Raw genomic sequence first — 19,579 nt, forward strand, 5'->3', positions numbered from 1 at the left:
ATGGACGAAACGATGTCATATTTGTTATCTATTAATGTTATCATGTACTTGTGTGCCATCAGAGCCTTCCCAACATTAGTTTTGAACTTGTTGAACAAAATACGAATGTTGACATGTTACTTAAGTGCCGCTAACGTTTATTTCCTGACATCAGTTTTTTTTTGGTCTTGTTTTCAACCACAGATTGTACACCGCATGTCTATTCTAGCGAAGGGAGACTAGTTCCCCGCCTGCTTTGTTTTCTCTCGATCAGCTGCTAGCACAGCGTTTTATCGAAGACTTGTGACTTGGAGCGCACAACCTATTACCCTGCTTTGCATTTTTATTTATTTATTTATTTTTAAATTCTTTTTAGTGAATATTAAACATTTATTTTGACATTTGTGAACACTTCCCCATAGGATCGACCTAGCACGGACACAGAGGGTGAAAGCGGGGTAGAAATGTCATTAAAATGTATAAAGAGTAGGCAATTTGAGAAGGGTTACACAGTTGTAGTTTTAACGTTTTTTTAATTTTTACTTTTTTTACATCATCGTTTCTAGAATAGACGGTAAATTGTAGCGTCGGACACGGTAAACGTTGAAGATTTTCCATTTCCGTTTCAATTGTCTTCGATGAAACGTGTTTAAATTAACATATTCAGTCGGAACAACACATGACACGTACTGTATGTAAATATACCAGGTACAAAAATGCTAAATATAAGCAATGGGAATTTCGGGAATACTTACTGTGCAAATCGCCTGAAAAAAACCCAAACGTGACGCTCTTTCTGGCTGTTTTCCTCTAAAGCGTCTTAAAGTGAATAACTTAATTAAGAGTCTCACGGGGGAGGCACAAGAAGAGATGCGGCTGTTATTTATTTTTTGTGAGGTGGGGGTGTCACACTTTCCATGCTTTTATTTTCAAAATAAACCGAAGACTGTAAAATAAAGTCCAGTGAAACAATTAGCAACGTTACAGTACTGAAGGTTGGTAGGGTGCATTTGACCGTCATTCATTTTTGGGAGCAGACTTTTATCAGATTGCGCACTAACTGCGTGTTCTTTAACCACCATGAGGGACATTTTGTGTGTGGATTTTCCTTGAATTAGATATCTAGATAAACTGCAATACTTCCTCTTGTACCTTAGCTAATGTTAACTGGATCCCAAGGAGCTGCCAGCTTGCTCCACTAGTTAGATTTCAATAATTTGGTTTTGCCTTTACTCTGGATTTGACCCATTGTGTAGGCATCTGTGTGTGTGTGTGTGAGAAAGAGTGAATGTAAGAGTGTGAGCACACCAAAAACAGGAACTTCAGCCAAACAAACACTGTAAACAATGTCTTTGGAGAGGCTACAGTTCAACAAAAACAAGAAAGCTGTGACGGAGCTGTTTTTTGGAGGGGGGGGGGGGGGGTCCCAAGATCCTCAAAAGGAACTTAAATGCCAAGTTACATCCAAATCAGATGAATTAGAGCAACAACAAAAGCCATTTGTGTAATTTACCCGCTTCCAACAGGGTGTCATTAGGGAAAATTCATAAATAGGAGACGGTGAAAGTACAACGATTTGCTCCTTTCATGCGTCCTCTTATGAAAGAAACGTCCACCCAGTCGTGTCATTTGGTGAAAATGGTGTCAACGGAGTATTTTTACAAATTTTCTAGGATGCACCAAAGACTCAATTTGCCACTTCAAACCCAAATTGCTAAATTCTTGTTGAATTTATGTTTTGGGGTTGATTTCACAGGTCCTTAAGACTTTTTTTAATGCGTCTTGTTTTGATTCACTCAATTTCCGACTAAGCCTGAGAACTGCTCTGTCCTTTGACCTCTGGTTCGTCCATAACTTCTACGTCTGCCGAGTTGCAAGCATGTGTGGGGTCTTCACAACTCATGGGCGAGACCAGTTTCTGGCATAGAAGTGGGACCTCGGCGGAAGAGCAGGACTGGGCCGAGACCGGCGGGGAAGGATCCGGTAGAGACTGTGAAATGAAAATGGTCCCGGGGGGGTCGATGCAGATGGTGGGGAGGGTGCAGTGTCGAGTAGGGTGAGAGGGGTTGAGGCGGTGGGAGCGCGTCCCGGACGGGCGGTCGCAGCGCCGACCCTGCGGTAGACGAAGGCAGCAATCTTTGCAGGACTGGTAGGAGGGTTTGACTTTTAAAGGGTTGCCCGTGCTAGCACTGTCCTGCAAGGAGAAAATGGTAAAAGACTCGATAAGACGACAATGTCATCGATAATACTAAAAGTGTTGAAATGTTGAAAACGTGAACATTAGAGTTTATCCTAAATTTGAGAAAAAAAATTTTGTGAGGCAGATTTTGAACCCACAAAAACAATTGATACTTCAATTCTAGCAAAAACAGAGTTGCGGGAAATTTGAGAAATTTAAAAAAAATGACACTGTGACTGTATTCAGAATTATTCCTAAATCCCTACTCCGGAACAATTATACCTTGCATGTTCAGTATTTGCCTATTCATGGATTTCTCTTTTCAACCGGGCCTGCATTATTCGCTGATTTTGTGTGACCAACACTAACAACTTCATTTGGACAAAAGTATCACTTTGCTGGTTTCTTGTGGAATCGCGGTGCCAAAGACCTTTGTTGAAGTCATGTGCGTTTGTGGGCCGTCTACGGCAATCCCAAAGCTTTTGCCCCCTCAAAAAGTCCCAATCGTCACCCTTGGTGTTCCTCAAGTTGGAACATGTGTGATGTCACGTCAACTTGTGCTAATGGATCATTTAGGCTAAGGTGCTAGCTAACAGCATTGCTGAGTCTTGCTGAGCGATGGTTTCTTTGTGTGTAGTAATTTCACAACTGAATAGTCGCTTATGTAACATGGGCTCACGACTGCACATGCTAGATACATGGTGTTGATGCTTTATGATCATCTTGTTTTTAAGCGCTTGGCCGCCATCTTATGGCATCCGACAATTACAAACCCCACGTAGGGTGGGTGTCAATGATTCATGGTTTTCGCGATTCGACTCTACTCACGTCAAACGCAGCCGGGCAGCTTCGCTTGGCGGCCAGCCGGTTGCTGTTGTTGGTGTTCAAGTTGGCCAGACCGAGACGGCTTTCCTCCGCGTGCTTCTTCCCCTCCAAGGCGGCCATCTCGGCCTCCTCCTTCTTGGCTTCCTCCTCGTCTTCCTCCTCCAGTGTGCTGAACTCCAGCCTCAGCCTCATGTCCTCCAGGGGATCCAGACGCCCACACGTCTGCGCCCCCGTCCCCCCGCCGCCGCCACTTGGCAACGCCAGGTGGGCCACGGGGAAGCCCTCGTCCTCCAGGAGGGCGTCTCGCTCCACGTCCTCAATCTCGATGAAGACCCTTTCCATGCCCAGCAGGGGGGGGCCTCGGACTGGCGTGGAGGGCTCGCTGTCCAGCGCCGAGTCAGACAACCGTCGAAAGTAGTAGTTGTAGTTGAGAGAGTCCAGGGGCTCCATCTCCAGACCCAGGCAGGGAGACGCCCCGCAGACCCCCCAGGCCTCTTCTTTGTCCTCATTGCGCTCTGAGCACTCGCTTGAGGCTGGCAAATCGTCCGAGACTTCCTCCTCCACGCCGGGTCTCCACAGCTTGTTGTAATGCTGGTTGCTTTTTAAAAAAAGGGCACGGAAATGGATCGACACGGATAATTGAGAATCAACGACACGCATACCTAAAACAGAACACATTTAAGCATTTTCTGTAAAGGATGTCTGTAAAGATTATCTTGAGCGATGATGATGCGTGTCACGAGGTAGAATTTTTTGGTGTGCTCTAGTAGTTGTTTGATAAATTGGAATTGCTGTCACACCGTTAGCCGCCTGTGGCATTTCGCATTACAATGTTAGCAGTATGCTAGCGGATATTTGTTTCTATGTTTTGCTTGAAACTTTTTAAAAATACTGTATATATATATGGTTGCTCTTCAGCGCAAATTTTCCCCTATAGCGCAGGGGTCTGGAACGCATCCCGTGCGTGATTGTATGTGCGTTACCTGGCATCCAAGATGCCCTGGTATTCCGCCAGCTGCCTCATGAATCCGGCGTTGGGCTGAGCGACGCTGCGCTTCTGCTTGACAAAGTTGTAAGCTTTCTCCAGGGGCCATCCGTACTCCTTCATGGCGTATGCCATCACCGTGGAGGCCGAGCGGCTGACGCCCATCTTGCAGTGCACCAGGCACTTGGAGCTGTTCTTCCTGTAGGGCGTGGGGGGTAAAAAACACGCTGAGAATCCCGTGGAACGTCATCAGCACGGGAGTCTCACACTGACCTATATTTACAACCCAAATTGGATTTTTTTTTTCACATTTTAGATTTTTCTGTTGTCATCTGCTGTAACCATTTCAGGCACCCTGTAACCTGATCACATGATGAGCTGTCCACTGTAGTAACCGCTGTCACCTGAAAGGGTATTTGGCTTTTAGGTAGCTAATGTAGTGTCTGATGAGCGCATATTCCTCCGAGTGCAAAAACATGAAGTCCCAATCGTAAATGGCCTCACCTGGCTTTGACAATAAAGTTGTAGGTGTCGTTCCAGTGGGCCAGCAGGTCGCTGGCGTCCTCGTCGTAAATGCGTACGTTGTGATAGGAAAAGATGCCCGGGAAGAAGTTGTCAACCTCTCTCGTCACGTTCAGGATGTAGCCGACGCTGAAAAACAACAAGCCAAAAATTCAATCTTCTCTTTTATTCTGTGTAATTCTTAGGCCGCTTTCACTCTTGATTCTGCACAATAAAAATGTCATCTAAAATCTGTCTGAAGGCAGTTGGTTGCACTGGATTTTAGAGTAAAGAGGGCGGAAGACCCGTATTGTTTTGTGTTTTTTGTTATTGTAAAGTGTCCTTGGGTGTCTTGAAAGGCGCTTATAAATAAAATGTATTATTATTATTATTATTATAAGACCCCGTAATTTTTCTTGTAAACATGCTGCATTTTAAAACCCTGTACGATCGTCCTTGAAAACATGAAATTTCGCTCAAGTTCATTTTCGATTGCCATGACCATATATGGCGTGATCAGCCTATCGGGAAGCATTCTTTGGCATATTGATATGACTCATCTCACCCACAATCACGAAGTTCCTCTAGGTTGGAAGCGTTCCATTCCGAGCCCTACAGGACCAGAAATATTGTCATTTAAATCCTTGACAGTTTGTGTGTATCGTATTGCAGTCGGGTTACTGTCATGTCACGGTAGGCTGAATTAGTATAAAGTCGGTGGTGGCTCACCAAGTAGACGTGGTCAAAGATGGGCGTGGCCTTGTCCATCTGACCCAGGATGAGCAGCATTTCGTTGTCGATGAACTCCTTAAATTTTTTCAGGTTGCAGCTCATGTGTTGCTCCAGCTCGTTGCGGATCTGGCCCCAGCAAACAAACAAAAAGTTGGAGTAATTGTATGTAGCGTGATGGCCTCTTGTTGGGACACACCTCCTTGGAAGTGATATTCTCCAAGTCTTGGAACATCATGATGCCACGTAGCTTGGCTTTAATTAGACTCTCCGTTCGCTCCCTTTCAGTTGGCCTATGGGAGGGGACACATCAGAAAATCATGTGACCCGATTCACCCGCCTGTGCTAATAAGTAACATAAGTCATATGTCGACGTATGCCCATACGCAGAAGACAAAAGACTTTGGACTCACTGGTCCCCAAAGATGGCAGGTGAGTCGGGGCGAGTGCTCTCCAGGTCTGTCATGGCGTTCCACTCGTTGACGCAGCTCTGCTCGGACGACATGCGGCTTTCGTAGAACGCCATCCATGCGAAGGACGGGCCGCCGGGGAAGTAGCTGAAGCGGCGAGACACCTCGCACGCCTTGTGCACCACCTGAAGGGCGAACCTAAGCAGCACAGGGGGGCAACAATAACCTGAGATTGATATATAAATCGAATAATATACTGTAAGGTGGGATGGACAGAAGAAGATCGATCCCAAAGTCGGGAAATATATTGGATATAGCATCCGATGCAGCGGAAAAAAAACGTTATTTTATAAATAGGAATGTAGATATCTATCTAATCATACTGCATATAAGGATGAATTGAAATTGGACCAAGTATCGGTACTTATGGCACCTGTGACAACTCACCACATGGCCTGCACGGACACGGGCTTGAAGGCATGAGAGCGCCCCGCCGTCTTCACACTGAAGCCTCTGCAAAATGGAAAAACATCACGAAGAACAAGATAAAGTATAAGAAGAAAAAGATGACAAGGAGAACAGTTGTGGGACGTACACGCAAACATGACCACACAATGTAGTTGCATGGGGGGGGGGCTGACTGGGGTGAACGTTTAGGACCCGTGGAACTTTCCTACAGCTTTTTACGCGCACACCATGTTAGCAGGTTAATGCTCGAAACAAACACAATGTGACGACGTCAACAACAACTCCAAAATATCTAAATAATAATAGTGGTAATTCATTGCATCGCCACTGGAGGTCAGTAAAATTAACCTGTACACCCAAACACAATGTGACTACGTCAACAACTCCTCTCACGCCGCCCCCCCACCATAAAAATAAAAATAATAATATTGGTAATTCACTGCTTCGCCACTGGAGGTCAGTAAATTCCCAGTCAAGGGTTTGAGAAGTTTAAAAAAAAAACGAACAGCAAAAAAAAAACAAACCCAAACAAACAAACAAAAATGGAAATAACAAAACCAGGTTCAGCCTAGTTGTAAGTATAAAGCTCATCTTACCCATCTCCATCCAAGTGTATGTTGGTATCGCTCCACAGTGGCAGCACCATCCCGATGGAGCAGCTTTTTCGAGAGGGGCATGGCCATGATTAAAAAAAAAAAAAGTAAGAATTGGATGACACGCTTATAGTAGAGATGGTCAACCTGTCTCGGTGGGCCAAGTCCACCCCGAGGATGACGTTCTCCTCCGTGTCCTGATGGCCGCTTGTATACACCACCAGCATGTATCGCACACGCTCCGACCAGCCGCTCTCCAGTCTCACCGCCTGACAAACACCAGGAAGTCATTTCAGGATTTAGTTAACTACAGACGTGAGATGCTTAAGCCTAAAATATATAATTTTGGTTATAGTCAATTATTTACATCATTTAACATCATTATATTAAAAGTATTATGATATACTGCATATTTGCTGCATTGGATATAGGCAATAAAAAATTCACCCATTGTGAACTTAATTCTCTTTTGCAGAGTGACTGCTCTCCCTTTTCCCAGAAATAAACAAAATGTCTTTCATGAAAATGATCTGACATTAGTTTAAAAGGAATTTTATGCATCAAGAGTACAAGTGGTATCGGTTACTTAATATCACACAGTTCTGAAGAGTTGAGTTCTCGTACCAGTATCGGTCTGGCAAGTAAATTACACGTCGATGGTCAAAATACATATTATAATCTAATAATACAAAAACTAAGATAAAATTTCATAAGAGACCAAAACAAACTTGACTGACTGCAACCATCTTTTTCATTAGCATTACGATTCACACTTGTTTTGCAAAAGCTTGATGAAAACTTAAGAAAAATTAAATATGTACCATCTTAATGCGATCTTCCGAGCGGAGTATCTTAAACATGACCTGCAGGTGTTGAGGCAAGTCGCCTGTAAAAGAAAACACAAACACGTTGCCAACGTGGACTTGATTTTATTTTCCCCAGGTTTTTTTTGTTGTAAGTTTGGGCGAACCTGCGTGTTTGCGCTGGGTGGGCATGTCGGGTGGCTCTGTGCTGCTGCCCTGCTGGAGGAAGAGGCCGGCTCCCTTCACCATGAAGAAGCTCTCGCTGAGGCTGACAACGACACACAAGACAGGATTGGTCATGCCACAACATAGATTGTCATGACACACAGGTACTGGAAGAGTAACAGAAAGGTAGACAAGTGCAGATTTAGCTTCTAAAAAAATATTTACATGTACGCAGGGTACGTGAGACAAATGCGTATTTACACTCCCATTTCCACGGATGACGGACTTAAGAGTCTTTTGGCGAGAGAAGCGGGGTACAAGCCTGGACTGGTTGCAGTCGTTTGCAGGGCACTTATCACGTAGAGACAAAAAAAGCAGCCGCATTTAAAGACGATGCAGAGTCTTCTGTTAGGTAAAAATGACTTAATGCAAGAGAAGTGGGTGACACCATCAAAAATCATATGTACATCAAAAAGAGGACAAACCCACCATTGATTATTTTTGCGATCCTCATCGCTTCCAAAGTCCTGGAAGAGGAAAAAAAACAAGGCAAAGCTTTGAAAAATTGAATACATCACATTGAGGATAAATCCTGAAGAGGCGAACCAAAGATATTCATTCTGAGTGACGAATTGTTTTGGTGCAGTTAGCTGGCGACCAGTCGAGGGTAGATGCAAACATTCTCAGAACGTAATACGCTGCCATGGAAAAGGCTAACTTCAAAATAAAGGTTTCCGAAAAATACTGTACATTGACGCCAAAACAATAGCCACAGGAGCCTTTTATTTTGAAGTTGGCGAGCATTGGGGTGGTGAGTCGGACATTTACAACTTAGAATATTAAAAAATGCATTTTTGTTATTATTTACTTCCTATCGACAGTACATGAATAATTAATTGAGCAATGAATTAAGTCACAATGATCTGTAGCTACACACTGCCTAATTTACCTGGCAACAGTCGAAAAAGGGGAGTATCGGCACTTAAAAGTATGGTAAGCGTGGTTTCTTTTTTTTCAAAAACCTAAAAAAATCTTCAAGCGCAAAGGAACATTCCATATACATATTCCATAAACAAAAGAGGTTAAAAAAAACCTGGTGGGAGGTAAAGTAGCAGGAAAAAAAAGTTTCATGCTCAAAGCAAGTTACAGTAGTCACTTTGTGGGGATATGCTGTCCTCTGCTGCTCGAAGGCTGAACAAACCAAACATTCACTCACTCCCATTCAAACCCATGGACATGATTTTGTGAGGGGTGTTCCTAAAATTTTGCCCAAATATAAGGAACACCTTTCAGCAAAACAAAACTGATCCTCGTCGCTTTTATACGGACAAGTGTGCCTCATAAAGTGACCAAAGGAGGACTTTGTTGCTGTGCTGACTCAAGCCAAAGCGACTGCCTCTACTCTTCCCTCCCCACCGGCCCACGCCTTATTTATGAAATCACATTTATTTTAGTTCCATGTATGTCTCCGTACCTCCACCGCACTGCTGGCCGAGGATGCTGCACCCGGGCTGGGGCAGCGATGCAGAGTCACCAGGGCCATGGCGGGAGGGAGGCGAAGAGGAGGAGGAGGATGTGGGAAGATGCGCCGAGTTGGCCTCCGCTGTCACCGGGGAGAAAACGCCGAGTCAGGCCGCGCAACCCGGCACCTGGGGGGGCTGCTGCTCGATCAGCGCTCCCTGCACAACTCGGACAAGGAACACAAGCATGATAGTGACGCTCCTCATGTCACTCGCGTGCGCATGGATGGCGAGAGACAAACAGAATATACGTGCCCGCGTGCGTGCATGTGCGCGCGATGCGCAGCTTTGTGGGGGTCGCCTCTGATTGGCTGGCCTAGTTCGCGTGTGCGCTGTCATTGGGCCAATGTTGTCAAGGTGACTGGACAGACTCGGACCAAATACCATCAAAATAAATGGAGAAGGGGGAAAAAAATAAAGATGGTGCTTGAAATAATATTTCAAAAATCTAATACCCAACAGGACAACAATTAGTCTTTACGTTTCCTTTTTATTCTATATATACTGTATATATATATATATATATAATAAAAAGGAATATATATACTGTATATATTTTAACGTCATTCTGTTTTATTTCAATCTAGAAACCTTCGAGATAAATAATTTAAAACTCAAAGAATCTAAAATATGGGTCTCGCAAGATTGCTTCTACATGTAAAATTTCATTCTTGTGTTAATTTTAAAAAATGTAACCGATGGCATGTTAGTACCATGCTAGATATAATAATAAAACATATTATTTTACAAGGCTATTATAATGCAATCCCAGCCCAAGTCTTTTTTCATGACTTCATTCCCTTCAATTAGAACCATAATCATGTGACTATTACTACTAGTATTTTTAAATGCAAACATTATTCTTGGAAGACAAGAGAATATTAGATAAGAAGTGCCAATTTTTGAGGATCTCTTGTCTAAAAAAAAGCATAATGTATTTCAATAATGGTGTAATGTAAGTGAAGAGAGAAACCGAAACAAGGTGTCAAATTTGTTTAAAAAAACAACAAAAAATTGAGTTGAGTATGAACTCTCCCTAATAGTGGTCATGTTAGCACAGGAACTCTGGTATTAAAAACAAAAAAAAAAAGGCCGGGAAAATCTGAGAACATCTGAACTTTATTTAACATTATTTGGAGACACTTTAAATAGTGGCAACGTGTGTCCTGACTGCCATTTAACATGAATTTTACAAAATTAAATATTCAGCCTAAAAAAAAAAAAAAAATCGCTTTTTTTTGTGGGAGTAGTCCATGTCCTGTGAAAAACAAGAACGGATTTTGCAATGAAAAGTAATCTTAAGAAAAATTGTCTTTTTTTTCCAAATGAAGACGTAATGTTTACAATATTTACAGTCAAAGTTTAATGAAGGAACAATCAATTTCAAAATTACTGAAAACCCTCGCACGTTTGCAGCTCAGCATTCACAAATTCACCCACGGAAGATTTTTTTGGGGGGAACCTCGATCCTGTTTTTCAGTTTTTGTGCTCAGGACAAAGCTCAATAAAGTTTTTCTTTGGCACCACCTAGTGGCAATTTATTGAACCGAGGCGAGGCGCTTCATTTAAGCAGTCCCCTTTGCAAAGAAAAAATGTGCTAATGTGCTTTGCTCCCATCTTGTCTGGTCCATTCCATGCTTAGGAACATCGGCGAACTCTGTAAACAGCAAAGTCCAACAACATGGTGTCTATGGGGCTCAACGGACACGACGGATAAAGCTCGATATAAACCCTCCAAGGCAATGTAACAGTGCTCCAAACTACCAATGAAACCACTTCCACCTTAACGACACCAGTCTTGACTCCTCGCCTTTGCCAAAGTGTCCATCTCTGACAACAGGCAACAGCTTGAATGCCTGCCGTGGGACTTTTAGCTAAGCCTTCTCGCAGAACCTAGCGTGGGCATCTGCTCAGACTCCTGGAGGGCCCTTCCCGATGTCTCGATGGGCAGCAGCAGGCACAGGAAGCCGGCCAGCAACGAGCAGAGGCAATACACGGCCAGCGTCAAGGATACAGAATGTCGAAGCAGCACCTTTGATCAAAACACTGGAACTGTTAACAAAAAGCAACATGGCGCCGTTCTGGGCGCCTTTTTTTTTGTATGCACCTATATATTTATATTGTATGTATATAATTTAAAAATATATATTTATAATTTTTTAAATCATTTTCCCTGGACAGAGGCTTACCTGTGCCACAAAGGGTGTGATGAGGGCGCCCACCTTGGAGATGGCACTGCAAGTGCCAATGGCCAAGGCCCTGGTCTCGGTTGGAAAGACCTAACGAAGCACAGCGGAGACTTTGACCCGTCGCCTTTCGACATATTTCTCGTTCATAAAAACACTGTCATACCTCTGGCGTGTACAAATAAACAACTTGGAATCCCCCCGAGATGAAGGCTCTGCCGATGAAGATGAAAATGGTGAGCGCCGTCCTGCGAGAGGAAAGGCACACAAAGTTAAAGGAGACGTTTTGCTCATGCGCCCCCACTGCGACATAATTTTAAACCCATCCCAGGTGTCTCAATAACATGTCAGTGATTAATAACTGTGGCCATGTATGCCCTTCTTTAATCGGGTCCGGCGAGCATTTAATATTCATCAATAATCCTGTGATCATAGTTGCATTCAATTGTTTACTTTTTCCCCCCCATATAAAATGTGGTCATTAAAATGTATCCATTCATCTTTAGTTCATTTTGACATGCAAATTACACGATTACGCACACACACTTGGGCATTACCTCCCAATACAGGCGTACAAGGGCAGAAGGCTCAGAGTGAAGATGAAGAGGGGCAAGGCCATGCTTTTTTTCCTGCCCAGACAGTCCACCGTACCCAGAACCACCACCAGGCCTGCCAGAAAAACACACACCGTCAACCAACATTATTCGCAACAATATGTCGTCATATTCTTGTTCAACTGCAAGTAGCCTTGGGGATACAGTATGTTGAATGTTGACTTAGCAACAGTTATCACCTCAAAACCCAATAAAAATTTAACGCTAAATAATTCCCTATTTATTCTGGCTGGCACATCGCGTGTTGCAATGAAAATTAAACACGCCGTTGAAGCCTTTGTACACAACTTAGCACATGCTTCGGATGAACAACCAAAATCTTGACAAAAAAAACTAATCATACAAAACGCAGACAAACAAAAATCATACTGGAATTTTACAGGGCTTTTGCATCCAACACAGTTAATAGGCAATATTTCACCTGGAAATTCAGCCAAGGTGGTCCATAACAAGTCTCTGTAGTCGTCTGATGTCAGTAATTTGCATTCCAGACTACACCCCGGTTCAATTTTGGCCCCCTGGGTGACTGTCATTCATATTGGGGTTTTGTTGATTATCCAGGATGGAGAAAAGTGACAAACAGGCAAAACGATGCCACTTACCCCCACACGAATGTCCAGCTTGGAACAGCTCAGTGGTCAGAAGGATGATTCCATAATAAGTAAAGGCAAAGGAAAACCTTGAGGCAACATCAAATCATGAATTTAAGAATTTACACACAACACCAAACTAGTCCTGAGATACCAGAAAACAGGAAATGAGGAATGTTTGTCGAGCTAACCAAATGATCCAGAGGAGAAGCGTGGTTTTGTAATACTGTCGTGTAAAAAGATCCCGGAGACGCCCGCGGCGATTTCGCTGCATCAAAATCAGAAGAAAAATGTCAGTCGCAAGCGTCAAACGACATCTTTGTGGTGGAAAGACGGATGGTGCCACCTGTATGTTGCACAGGATCCTTCCGTGAGGTAAGGCTTTGCCGTTGTCTTTCGCGATGCTTGCTAACAACGCCATGACTTGGGCACTGTTGCCGTTCAGCAGGTTGAAACGAGGACTCTCGGGCAGACACTGCGTACAAAAAACAAACAAACAAACAAATGAAGTTATTTTAAAAAAAAAAAAGAAAAGAAAGACATTTCAAATGAACTGACCTTTTCTGGCTGATTACATTTTTGATTTCAATTTCATTTAAAATGGACATCTTGATCAATAGTTGTTCATATCAATACATACAGAGAGGGACTGGAGGACTCATAGAAAGGCACGGAAGTGCGACTAAGTACTTGTCCTCATTCGAGTTGAGCAAAATTGTTCCCTCTGGAGCAATATTTGAACTTTTTTGTACAGTCAAACCTCGGTTTTCGAACGTCTCGGTTCTCGGCCAAAAATTTCGAGTGTTTTATGCCTCGGATGACGAACAAATTTCGGTTCTCGAACAAACTGAGCGCACTTGAATGCACCGCTTGACTCCTCTCGCCTTCCTTACACGAGGAAGTGACGCTTACTCGGGTAGACGAGGAAGTGACGCTTCCTCGTGTCGCTTTCCATTGTGAACAGACCTGTTCAATCATTTTTTTTTTTTTAAAGAGCGTGGTTTCGGTTTTTGAACGATTCGGTTTTCAAACAGCCTTCTGGAAGGGATTATGGACGAAAACCGAGGTTTGACTGTATTTGGTTAAACCACACCTAGCATGCAACAACTTTATTGCACCCGACGTCTGGATTTTAGCCTGTTTTACAACCGCATCTCCTCAGCCGCCCTCTTTTGCTGCTCGCAGAAGGCACTAGGTTCTGACTAAACCCCCTTCCCCAGAGGCTTCAGTCTACAGATCTTCAGTACATTAAGGAGGTCCCTTCTCGAAGTTTATTTCATTTTTCTCTTTGCGCGGATGGTGGTCTTGACCAAATTTGTTGGATTGTACTTAATGAAACTAACGAAAGTTGACTCTGTGCCATGCTGCCACTGCCAACAACCTTACCAAGCAAAAGCAGAGAAAGATGCCCAATGGTATGGCGGACATGCCTACTAGCCATCGCCAGCCGAGAGTGGGCATAACCAACACGGCCAGGAGGACCTCGAACACCACGCCGACAGTCCAAAATACCTGAAATATACAAAGAAAAAAAAACAAACCCCCCCCCCCCAGAATAATTTACTCCATTGAGTAATCGGATGGATTTGGAAGAGGTCACAAAATCCCAGCAAAGCTTGAATGCCAAAATTTGACCAAAAATGTGACCGTATCATTTGCATTGTACAGTGAAAGTGATGCACGTGTAACAACCGCCATCAGGACGATGGAGAAGCCCCTCGACTTGCGTGGGACGAATTCCGAGTACAGGGTCAGCCTGGAAGTGAGCATATGGTCATATCACGTTAGGTTCATAATCAGCAAACTGATATTTTTCATAAAAATCTGATTTGGGATTTGTATTGACATTTTCCCCATTCGTACATCGAAAAGGCAAAGGAAAACGAGTATGACGTTTTGCCTTTTTTTCCTGCTGCCATTTGCTGAATTGAATTTCTCCTGATACCAAACACTGTATCCATCCATCCATTTTCTAATCGGCTTATCCTCACAAGGGTCGTGGGGGGTGCTGGAGCCTATCCCATACCCCAGCCTGTCTTCGGGCAGTAGGCGTCGGACATCCTGAACTGGTTGCCCGCCAATCGCAGGGCACACAGACACAAACAACCATTCGTGCTCACAATCACACTTCGGAACAATTTAGAGTGTTCCATTAACCTGCCGTGCATGTTTTTTGGTATGCGGGAGGAAACCGCAGGACCCGGAGAAAACCCACCCAAGCACGGGGAGAACATGCAAATTGCACACAGGAAGGTCGGAGCTGGAATCGAACCCAGCACCTCTGCACTGTGAGGCCGACGTGCTAATCAGTTGACTACCATGCCGCCCTAAAACACTGTCTCTCAACACATATCTACACTACCCCAGGCATATAAATAAAATTTGCCTTGAATGCAAATAGACTAGAGACATTCATTCTCTCTCTCTCTCGCTCTTTCAATACATTTTTTTTAAATTAGCTGTTAATAATACTGTTATGTCTTGCAATAATGCTGAAAATATGTTGCGATGCAAACAAATATTCTTTAAAACCAGAAACTTTGCTTAAACATGACAAGTTTGACACACAAAGTAAATACAACACGGTCTCGAATAACAACCAACTTTCACGGTAGCGCAAGGTACTTCCATGACGTCACGTTTCAATGTGAACACTAGAGGGCACTATGTTTACCAAGCTGCACATAGATAAAAGCCAAAGAAGAAAAAAAATCCTGCTTTTGAAAATAACAGAAGGTAGCAAATTAAACTACCTTCCTCCAGGATTACAAAAAAAACCCCCTCTAAACTTGATTTAATCGTTCAAACAGATTCATCGCCCAGCCCGAAATGGAAAACAAAAACCAAACAACAAAAACTGATCTCACGATTGATGAGCTCCTCCAATGCCTACGCCCACCATGCCTCGCAGCAGCAACATCCAAAAAAAATTTGGCGCCAGGGCGCTCAACATGCTGTAGTAAAAGGTCCAGCACATACAAATGGTCAGGCCCTGCGTTGACATTCAATGTGACAAAAATAAAAAATAAAAAAAGACAGCGGTTAGTCATGCGACAGTATCGCTGCACCATTTCTCAAGAATGGTAAAAGCGAAACTGTGCTGACCTTTTTCCTCCCGTACTTGTCCGACAAGTTGCCCCACAGTGACGAACTGAAGCTCATGCCGGCGAACACCACCTCGGGGGGGGGGGATAATAAAAAGGATAAAAATAAGGCTGGAAATAAGGCACAATTCCCATTTAACGCCTACGTTGACATTTATATGGCTACGTGAGTGTCTTGCTGCCATGCCAGAAAACAAAAAGTTCAACGTCACATTCAAAAGGTGATAAAGGTCGTCATTTTCATAGGTAAACGTTGTAGACGTTATGTTTTAACGAGGCGATAATTTGCATGCGTTAACATGATTAACATGTTCATGTTTTAACATGATCATTTTCGCATGTCAGCGTGATAAGTTTGACGTTTCGGCGCGCTGCGCTTCACGCGCAAGCATCATCATTTTTCAAGTCCAAGCGTGATATTTGTCCAACGTTTCGGCCCGATAAGTTTCACATTGTAGCGTTTTAAGTGAAATCGTTTTCACGAACAACGTACTAAGTTTCACCGTTTAGTCGTGATGGCTTTTAAATTTAAACGTGCTGTATTTCACATTTGAACGTGATAATTTAGCGCGTAGTATTTCCTAATCATCAGAAAACGTCTAAATCAGGGGTGTCAAACTCATTTCACATTGTGGGCCACATATGGCCTCGGTAAATGTAAAGTGGGCCGGACCATTAAAATTATATATACCATACTCTGCTATAAATAACCAAAATAATGTATGTCTTTGTTTTGGTCTAAAGAAGCACAAGAACATTAGGACAATGTTGAAATGTAATCAACAGATCTAGCGGATACTCCATGAATTGCACCTTATTAAAAATATTCATTCGGTGTCTTTTATGCATTTTTTCACTTTTAAATTATTCTGCGGGCCTGATCGAACCTCCTTGCGGGCCGGTTCCGGCCCGCGGGCCGTATGTTTGACACCCCTGGTCTAAATGATATGTTTACGGTGTTATAATTTGATGTGTGTTAATTTTCACATTTTACCGTGTGAGAACAATTTTGTAACGTTCTAATTTTCTTTTCTGATCAAAGGTTTTGTGTTTAAGTGTCATAACTTTCACATTACAGTTTCATGTTAGCGTAATGAGCTCCACGTTTCGCCGTGATCAAATATGACTATCGTCACATGATAATTCTGACCTTGCGCTAAGTTTCAAGTAGTATTTTTTTTTCTCGTTAAAAGGTGAAAATTATCATATGATGAAGAGGTGTCTTAATTCTTTACAACATTAAGATGTTTTAACATGACTCGCGTTTCAGCTCACTGGCGCAGTACTTTTTGTGTCTTATGAATAAACGTTACTAGCGATGGAACTAGGCTGCTCTTCAATAGTACTGAAAAAAAATACAAGCAAGGCTGACTGGGTGAAAAGATTTAAGATTCACGTAACACTGAACTTTTTCATTCTGGTGCATCAGCTTTACGCTTCAGTACATTGCAAATAATGCATTTGAAGTTATTTCTTCCATTGAGGACAAAAAGACAAAAAACAAAAACAAAACGGCACCCTTACCGAGGTTATGAGAGCCACTTTGTAGCCTTCCAAGATCCACTCGCAGTGCAGCTGCGGGCCAAGGATGCTGAGGATCATCATCTCCATGGCATCTGCCACCTGAAATTTCAGACGCAATGCTTGTTTACGTGTGCCCTCCAGCCCTCGCCAAATGTCAGTTCAACTAGGCTCCAGTTCCCCCGCAACCAAAATGGGGATGATCAAAAAAATTTTTTTTTAAATGGATGGAGGTATCAAGAGATTTCTTACCCAGGAAAAGCCAGTGATAAATAGCAATTTCAACTGGAACCTCCCAAAGCCGAGAGCATCCAGTGCCTCATCGAGAGTGAAGGTTTCTGCAAAGGCCAAGACAGAACATAACTGCTTCAAATACCAAATGTAGATCTGGATCATATTTAGCACGCCCCTCCCCTAAAAAAAAGGCCAGATTTTGTGTTTTGATTGAGGAATATAATCACTAATAGCGTACAAACCATGTTTGGGATCAACCGCCGGTGAAGACTTTCTGCACCCTAGCTCGATGCCTCCGATGATGACACGGCCGTCATCCTTGATCGAACCTGAGCGCTCGCCATTGTGATCCACCGGGTTTCCCTCCATGCTAAACACAAGAACACCAAAATCAGAGTGGAAATAAAATAAAAAAAAACATAATTATTAAACAGTTTATTCAGCGCAGAAACACAGCAGACGTCTCTTCTGTCAATGAAACCTTCGGATGTCCATTGACACACTCGGACACACACATCCAGATACAGATACACACAAATATGACCCAGCATGGACATAGACATGAATGAGCGCGCGCACACACACACACCAGTAGAGTCACCAAAACACTATAGACACGGATGAACATACACAAGGAAATACTTTCCCACACGCACACAAACAAGACGAGGCAACAAACACACTCTTTGACACACGCACGTATGGGCGGTTGGAATAAACAGTGACCGACCTCGCACGCGCGTAGAGAGCGAGTAGATGAGTTGTTCGTACCTCTGATCGGTGTTTCTCCACCGCATGTAAGTGACTGAGGCGGAGTTCCACTTGCTCATTTTGTCGGCGTTCACAAGACGGACGACACACAACAAACATTTGCAGTGGCACGTGGCGGCGGAGTTTGCGACCGACCCACTTTTCTAACCCGAACCCGGTCGACCGCGAAGACAACAACGAGGGTACCTGAAAAGGAGGAGGGCGCGGTTATACGTACCCGGAAGTAAAAGCGACAATGGATGTAAAAACGTACTTATTTGATTGTTTCATTCAAACGACAACCATGTAAAAGGAGAATTAAATTTATCGTCACATTTATATCTCGGTGACTCTTGCATTCGAGGAAGATGGGAAGTTTAGCCGCCCTGTGACTGGGAAAAGTACAGGAACATTGGAACGCCCCTTTAAACTGGGAGGTCCGGGTTGAGAACTCGGCAACCGACTTCACTCTGACGTCACTGGACAATGGCGAAACAGACCGGGAATTTCAAGACGTATCGTAATTTGCAAAATTATAAACTTATATTTAGCTGTCATTATTTATGACATTAATATCGTTATTGAAATTTAAATGTATTTCTAAAGACTGCGTGAAGATGTGCGGTTATCTCTGCATGACGTTTATTAGCTATAATGTTTGAAATGTTTATGAGGTAGGATATTTTTATTTAGGTGAACAAAACCAAAAAACGAAGGAAGGTTTGCTGAAACATTGAACGGTGCATTCAAATGTTTCCAGAAGGTCAAACTAAGGTCACCTGCAAATGTGATACATCCCTAACCTTTTCTGAGTCGTGTTTATGTGGACATGTATTTCTGGGCCACTTGATAAATTTTAGATCCCACAGAAACATTGTTATGATAGCCATGCTCACACAATGCAATATATTCTGGTCAAAACAGCATTATCAGCAATAAAGGCCGAACTAGCTGAGTTGCAAATCTGGGCCAGAGTATTTACGGCTATGTTACGGGTGTCATGTTTTAAATGAATAAAAAAAACTGGTGGGACGCTCATAAATAAAGATGGATTATACAATTCAGTATATATACAGCCACCTTCAGCTTGTTTGAACTCACCAAAAGAGCAGAGGAAGCCAAAGCAGAGCATCTCTCATTTGCTCCGGAATGGACACAAAGGTAGGATATGATTAGAAAACATAACATTGCTGTTGTTGATTGACAGTTGTTGCTTTGTATGGACTACAGTGAAACACGTTGCCACTACGTTTTAAGGGAGTAGCCTTGTGTGTATTTTTATATTCATTTCATCTTTTGCCACTTTCTTGTGTCATTGTATCTGATGTAAATGCCAATACAGTATGCCCATAATTGTAATTAGAGTAAATGAGACTGTGGTCAATATGGGACTATGGGAGCGTTAAAAGGTCTCTACATAGCC

At 43.1% G+C, this 19,579-nt stretch overlaps 2 protein-coding genes across 5 annotated transcripts; both read right to left on the bottom strand.

Annotated features, from left to right (window-relative positions):
* Positions 1–844: 844 nt before the first annotated feature.
* On the bottom strand, positions 845–9,471 carry ssh1b (slingshot protein phosphatase 1b). The gene is made up of 15 exons (XM_086135665.1): positions 9,112–9,471; positions 8,127–8,164; positions 7,640–7,740; positions 7,491–7,555; positions 6,817–6,938; positions 6,673–6,735; positions 6,056–6,121; positions 5,612–5,806; positions 5,398–5,491; positions 5,199–5,327; positions 5,035–5,081; positions 4,473–4,619; positions 3,967–4,167; positions 2,987–3,581; positions 845–2,173 (listed from the first exon to the last, which is right to left on the bottom strand). Exons 1-15 carry the CDS (start codon positions 9,178–9,180, stop codon positions 1,787–1,789), a joined length of 2,319 nt encoding a protein of 772 aa, XP_085991791.1. The 5' UTR covers positions 9,181–9,471; the 3' UTR covers positions 845–1,786.
* Positions 9,472–10,258: 787 nt separating this feature from the next.
* Positions 10,259–19,272, bottom strand: svopb (SV2 related protein b). 4 transcript variants are annotated; one of them, XM_086134774.1, is made up of 17 exons: positions 19,258–19,272; positions 18,178–18,363; positions 17,649–17,776; positions 17,425–17,510; positions 17,176–17,274; positions 15,653–15,724; positions 15,415–15,539; positions 14,240–14,303; positions 13,934–14,059; positions 12,894–13,022; positions 12,739–12,815; positions 12,560–12,636; positions 12,379–12,483; positions 11,901–12,012; positions 11,510–11,591; positions 11,347–11,436; positions 10,259–11,189 (listed from the first exon to the last, which is right to left on the bottom strand). In XM_086134774.1, exons 2-17 carry the CDS (start codon positions 18,234–18,236, stop codon positions 11,028–11,030), a joined length of 1,593 nt encoding a protein of 530 aa, XP_085990900.1. In that variant the 5' UTR covers positions 18,237–18,363; positions 19,258–19,272; the 3' UTR covers positions 10,259–11,027. The 4 variants fall into 4 exon arrangements, with proteins under 4 accessions (XP_085990900.1, XP_085990899.1, XP_085990898.1 ...); XM_086134773.1 differs by lacking the exon at positions 19,258–19,272 and adding an exon at positions 18,491–18,582; XM_086134772.1 differs by lacking the exon at positions 19,258–19,272 and adding an exon at positions 18,431–18,570.
* Between the last annotated feature and the right edge of the window lie 307 nt (positions 19,273–19,579).

This window comes from Hippocampus guttulatus, chromosome 17 (assembly GCF_054856545.1).
Source record: "Hippocampus guttulatus isolate MCC_2025c chromosome 17, RoL_Hgut_1.0, whole genome shotgun sequence".
Lineage (NCBI taxonomy): Eukaryota > Metazoa > Chordata > Actinopteri > Syngnathiformes > Syngnathidae > Hippocampus > Hippocampus guttulatus.

What these genes read in the sequence shown, in the direction of transcription:
- ssh1b (XM_086135665.1), bottom strand. Translation starts at nt 9,180, where the DNA reads ATGGCCCTGGTGACTCTGCATCGCTGCCCCAGCCCGGGTGCAGCATCC. An exon ending in ATACACTTGGATGGAGATGG is followed by an intron (nt 6,122 to 6,672) that starts GTAAGATGAGCT and finishes TCCATTTTGCAG; the next exon opens with AGGCTTCAGTGTGAAGACGG. An exon ending in TCTTTGACCACGTCTACTTG is followed by an intron (nt 5,082 to 5,198) that starts GTGAGCCACCAC and finishes CTGGTCCTGTAG; the next exon opens with GGCTCGGAATGGAACGCTTC.
- svopb (XM_086134774.1), bottom strand. Translation starts at nt 18,236, where the DNA reads ATGAGCAAGTGGAACTCCGCCTCAGTCACTTACATGCGGTGGAGAAAC. An exon ending in GGATCCTGTGCAACATACAG is followed by an intron (nt 12,816 to 12,893) that starts GTGGCACCATCC and finishes ATTTTGATGCAG; the next exon opens with CGAAATCGCCGCGGGCGTCT. An exon ending in TTGTACGCCTGTATTGGGAG is followed by an intron (nt 11,592 to 11,900) that starts GTAATGCCCAAG and finishes TTCCTCTCGCAG; the next exon opens with GACGGCGCTCACCATTTTCA.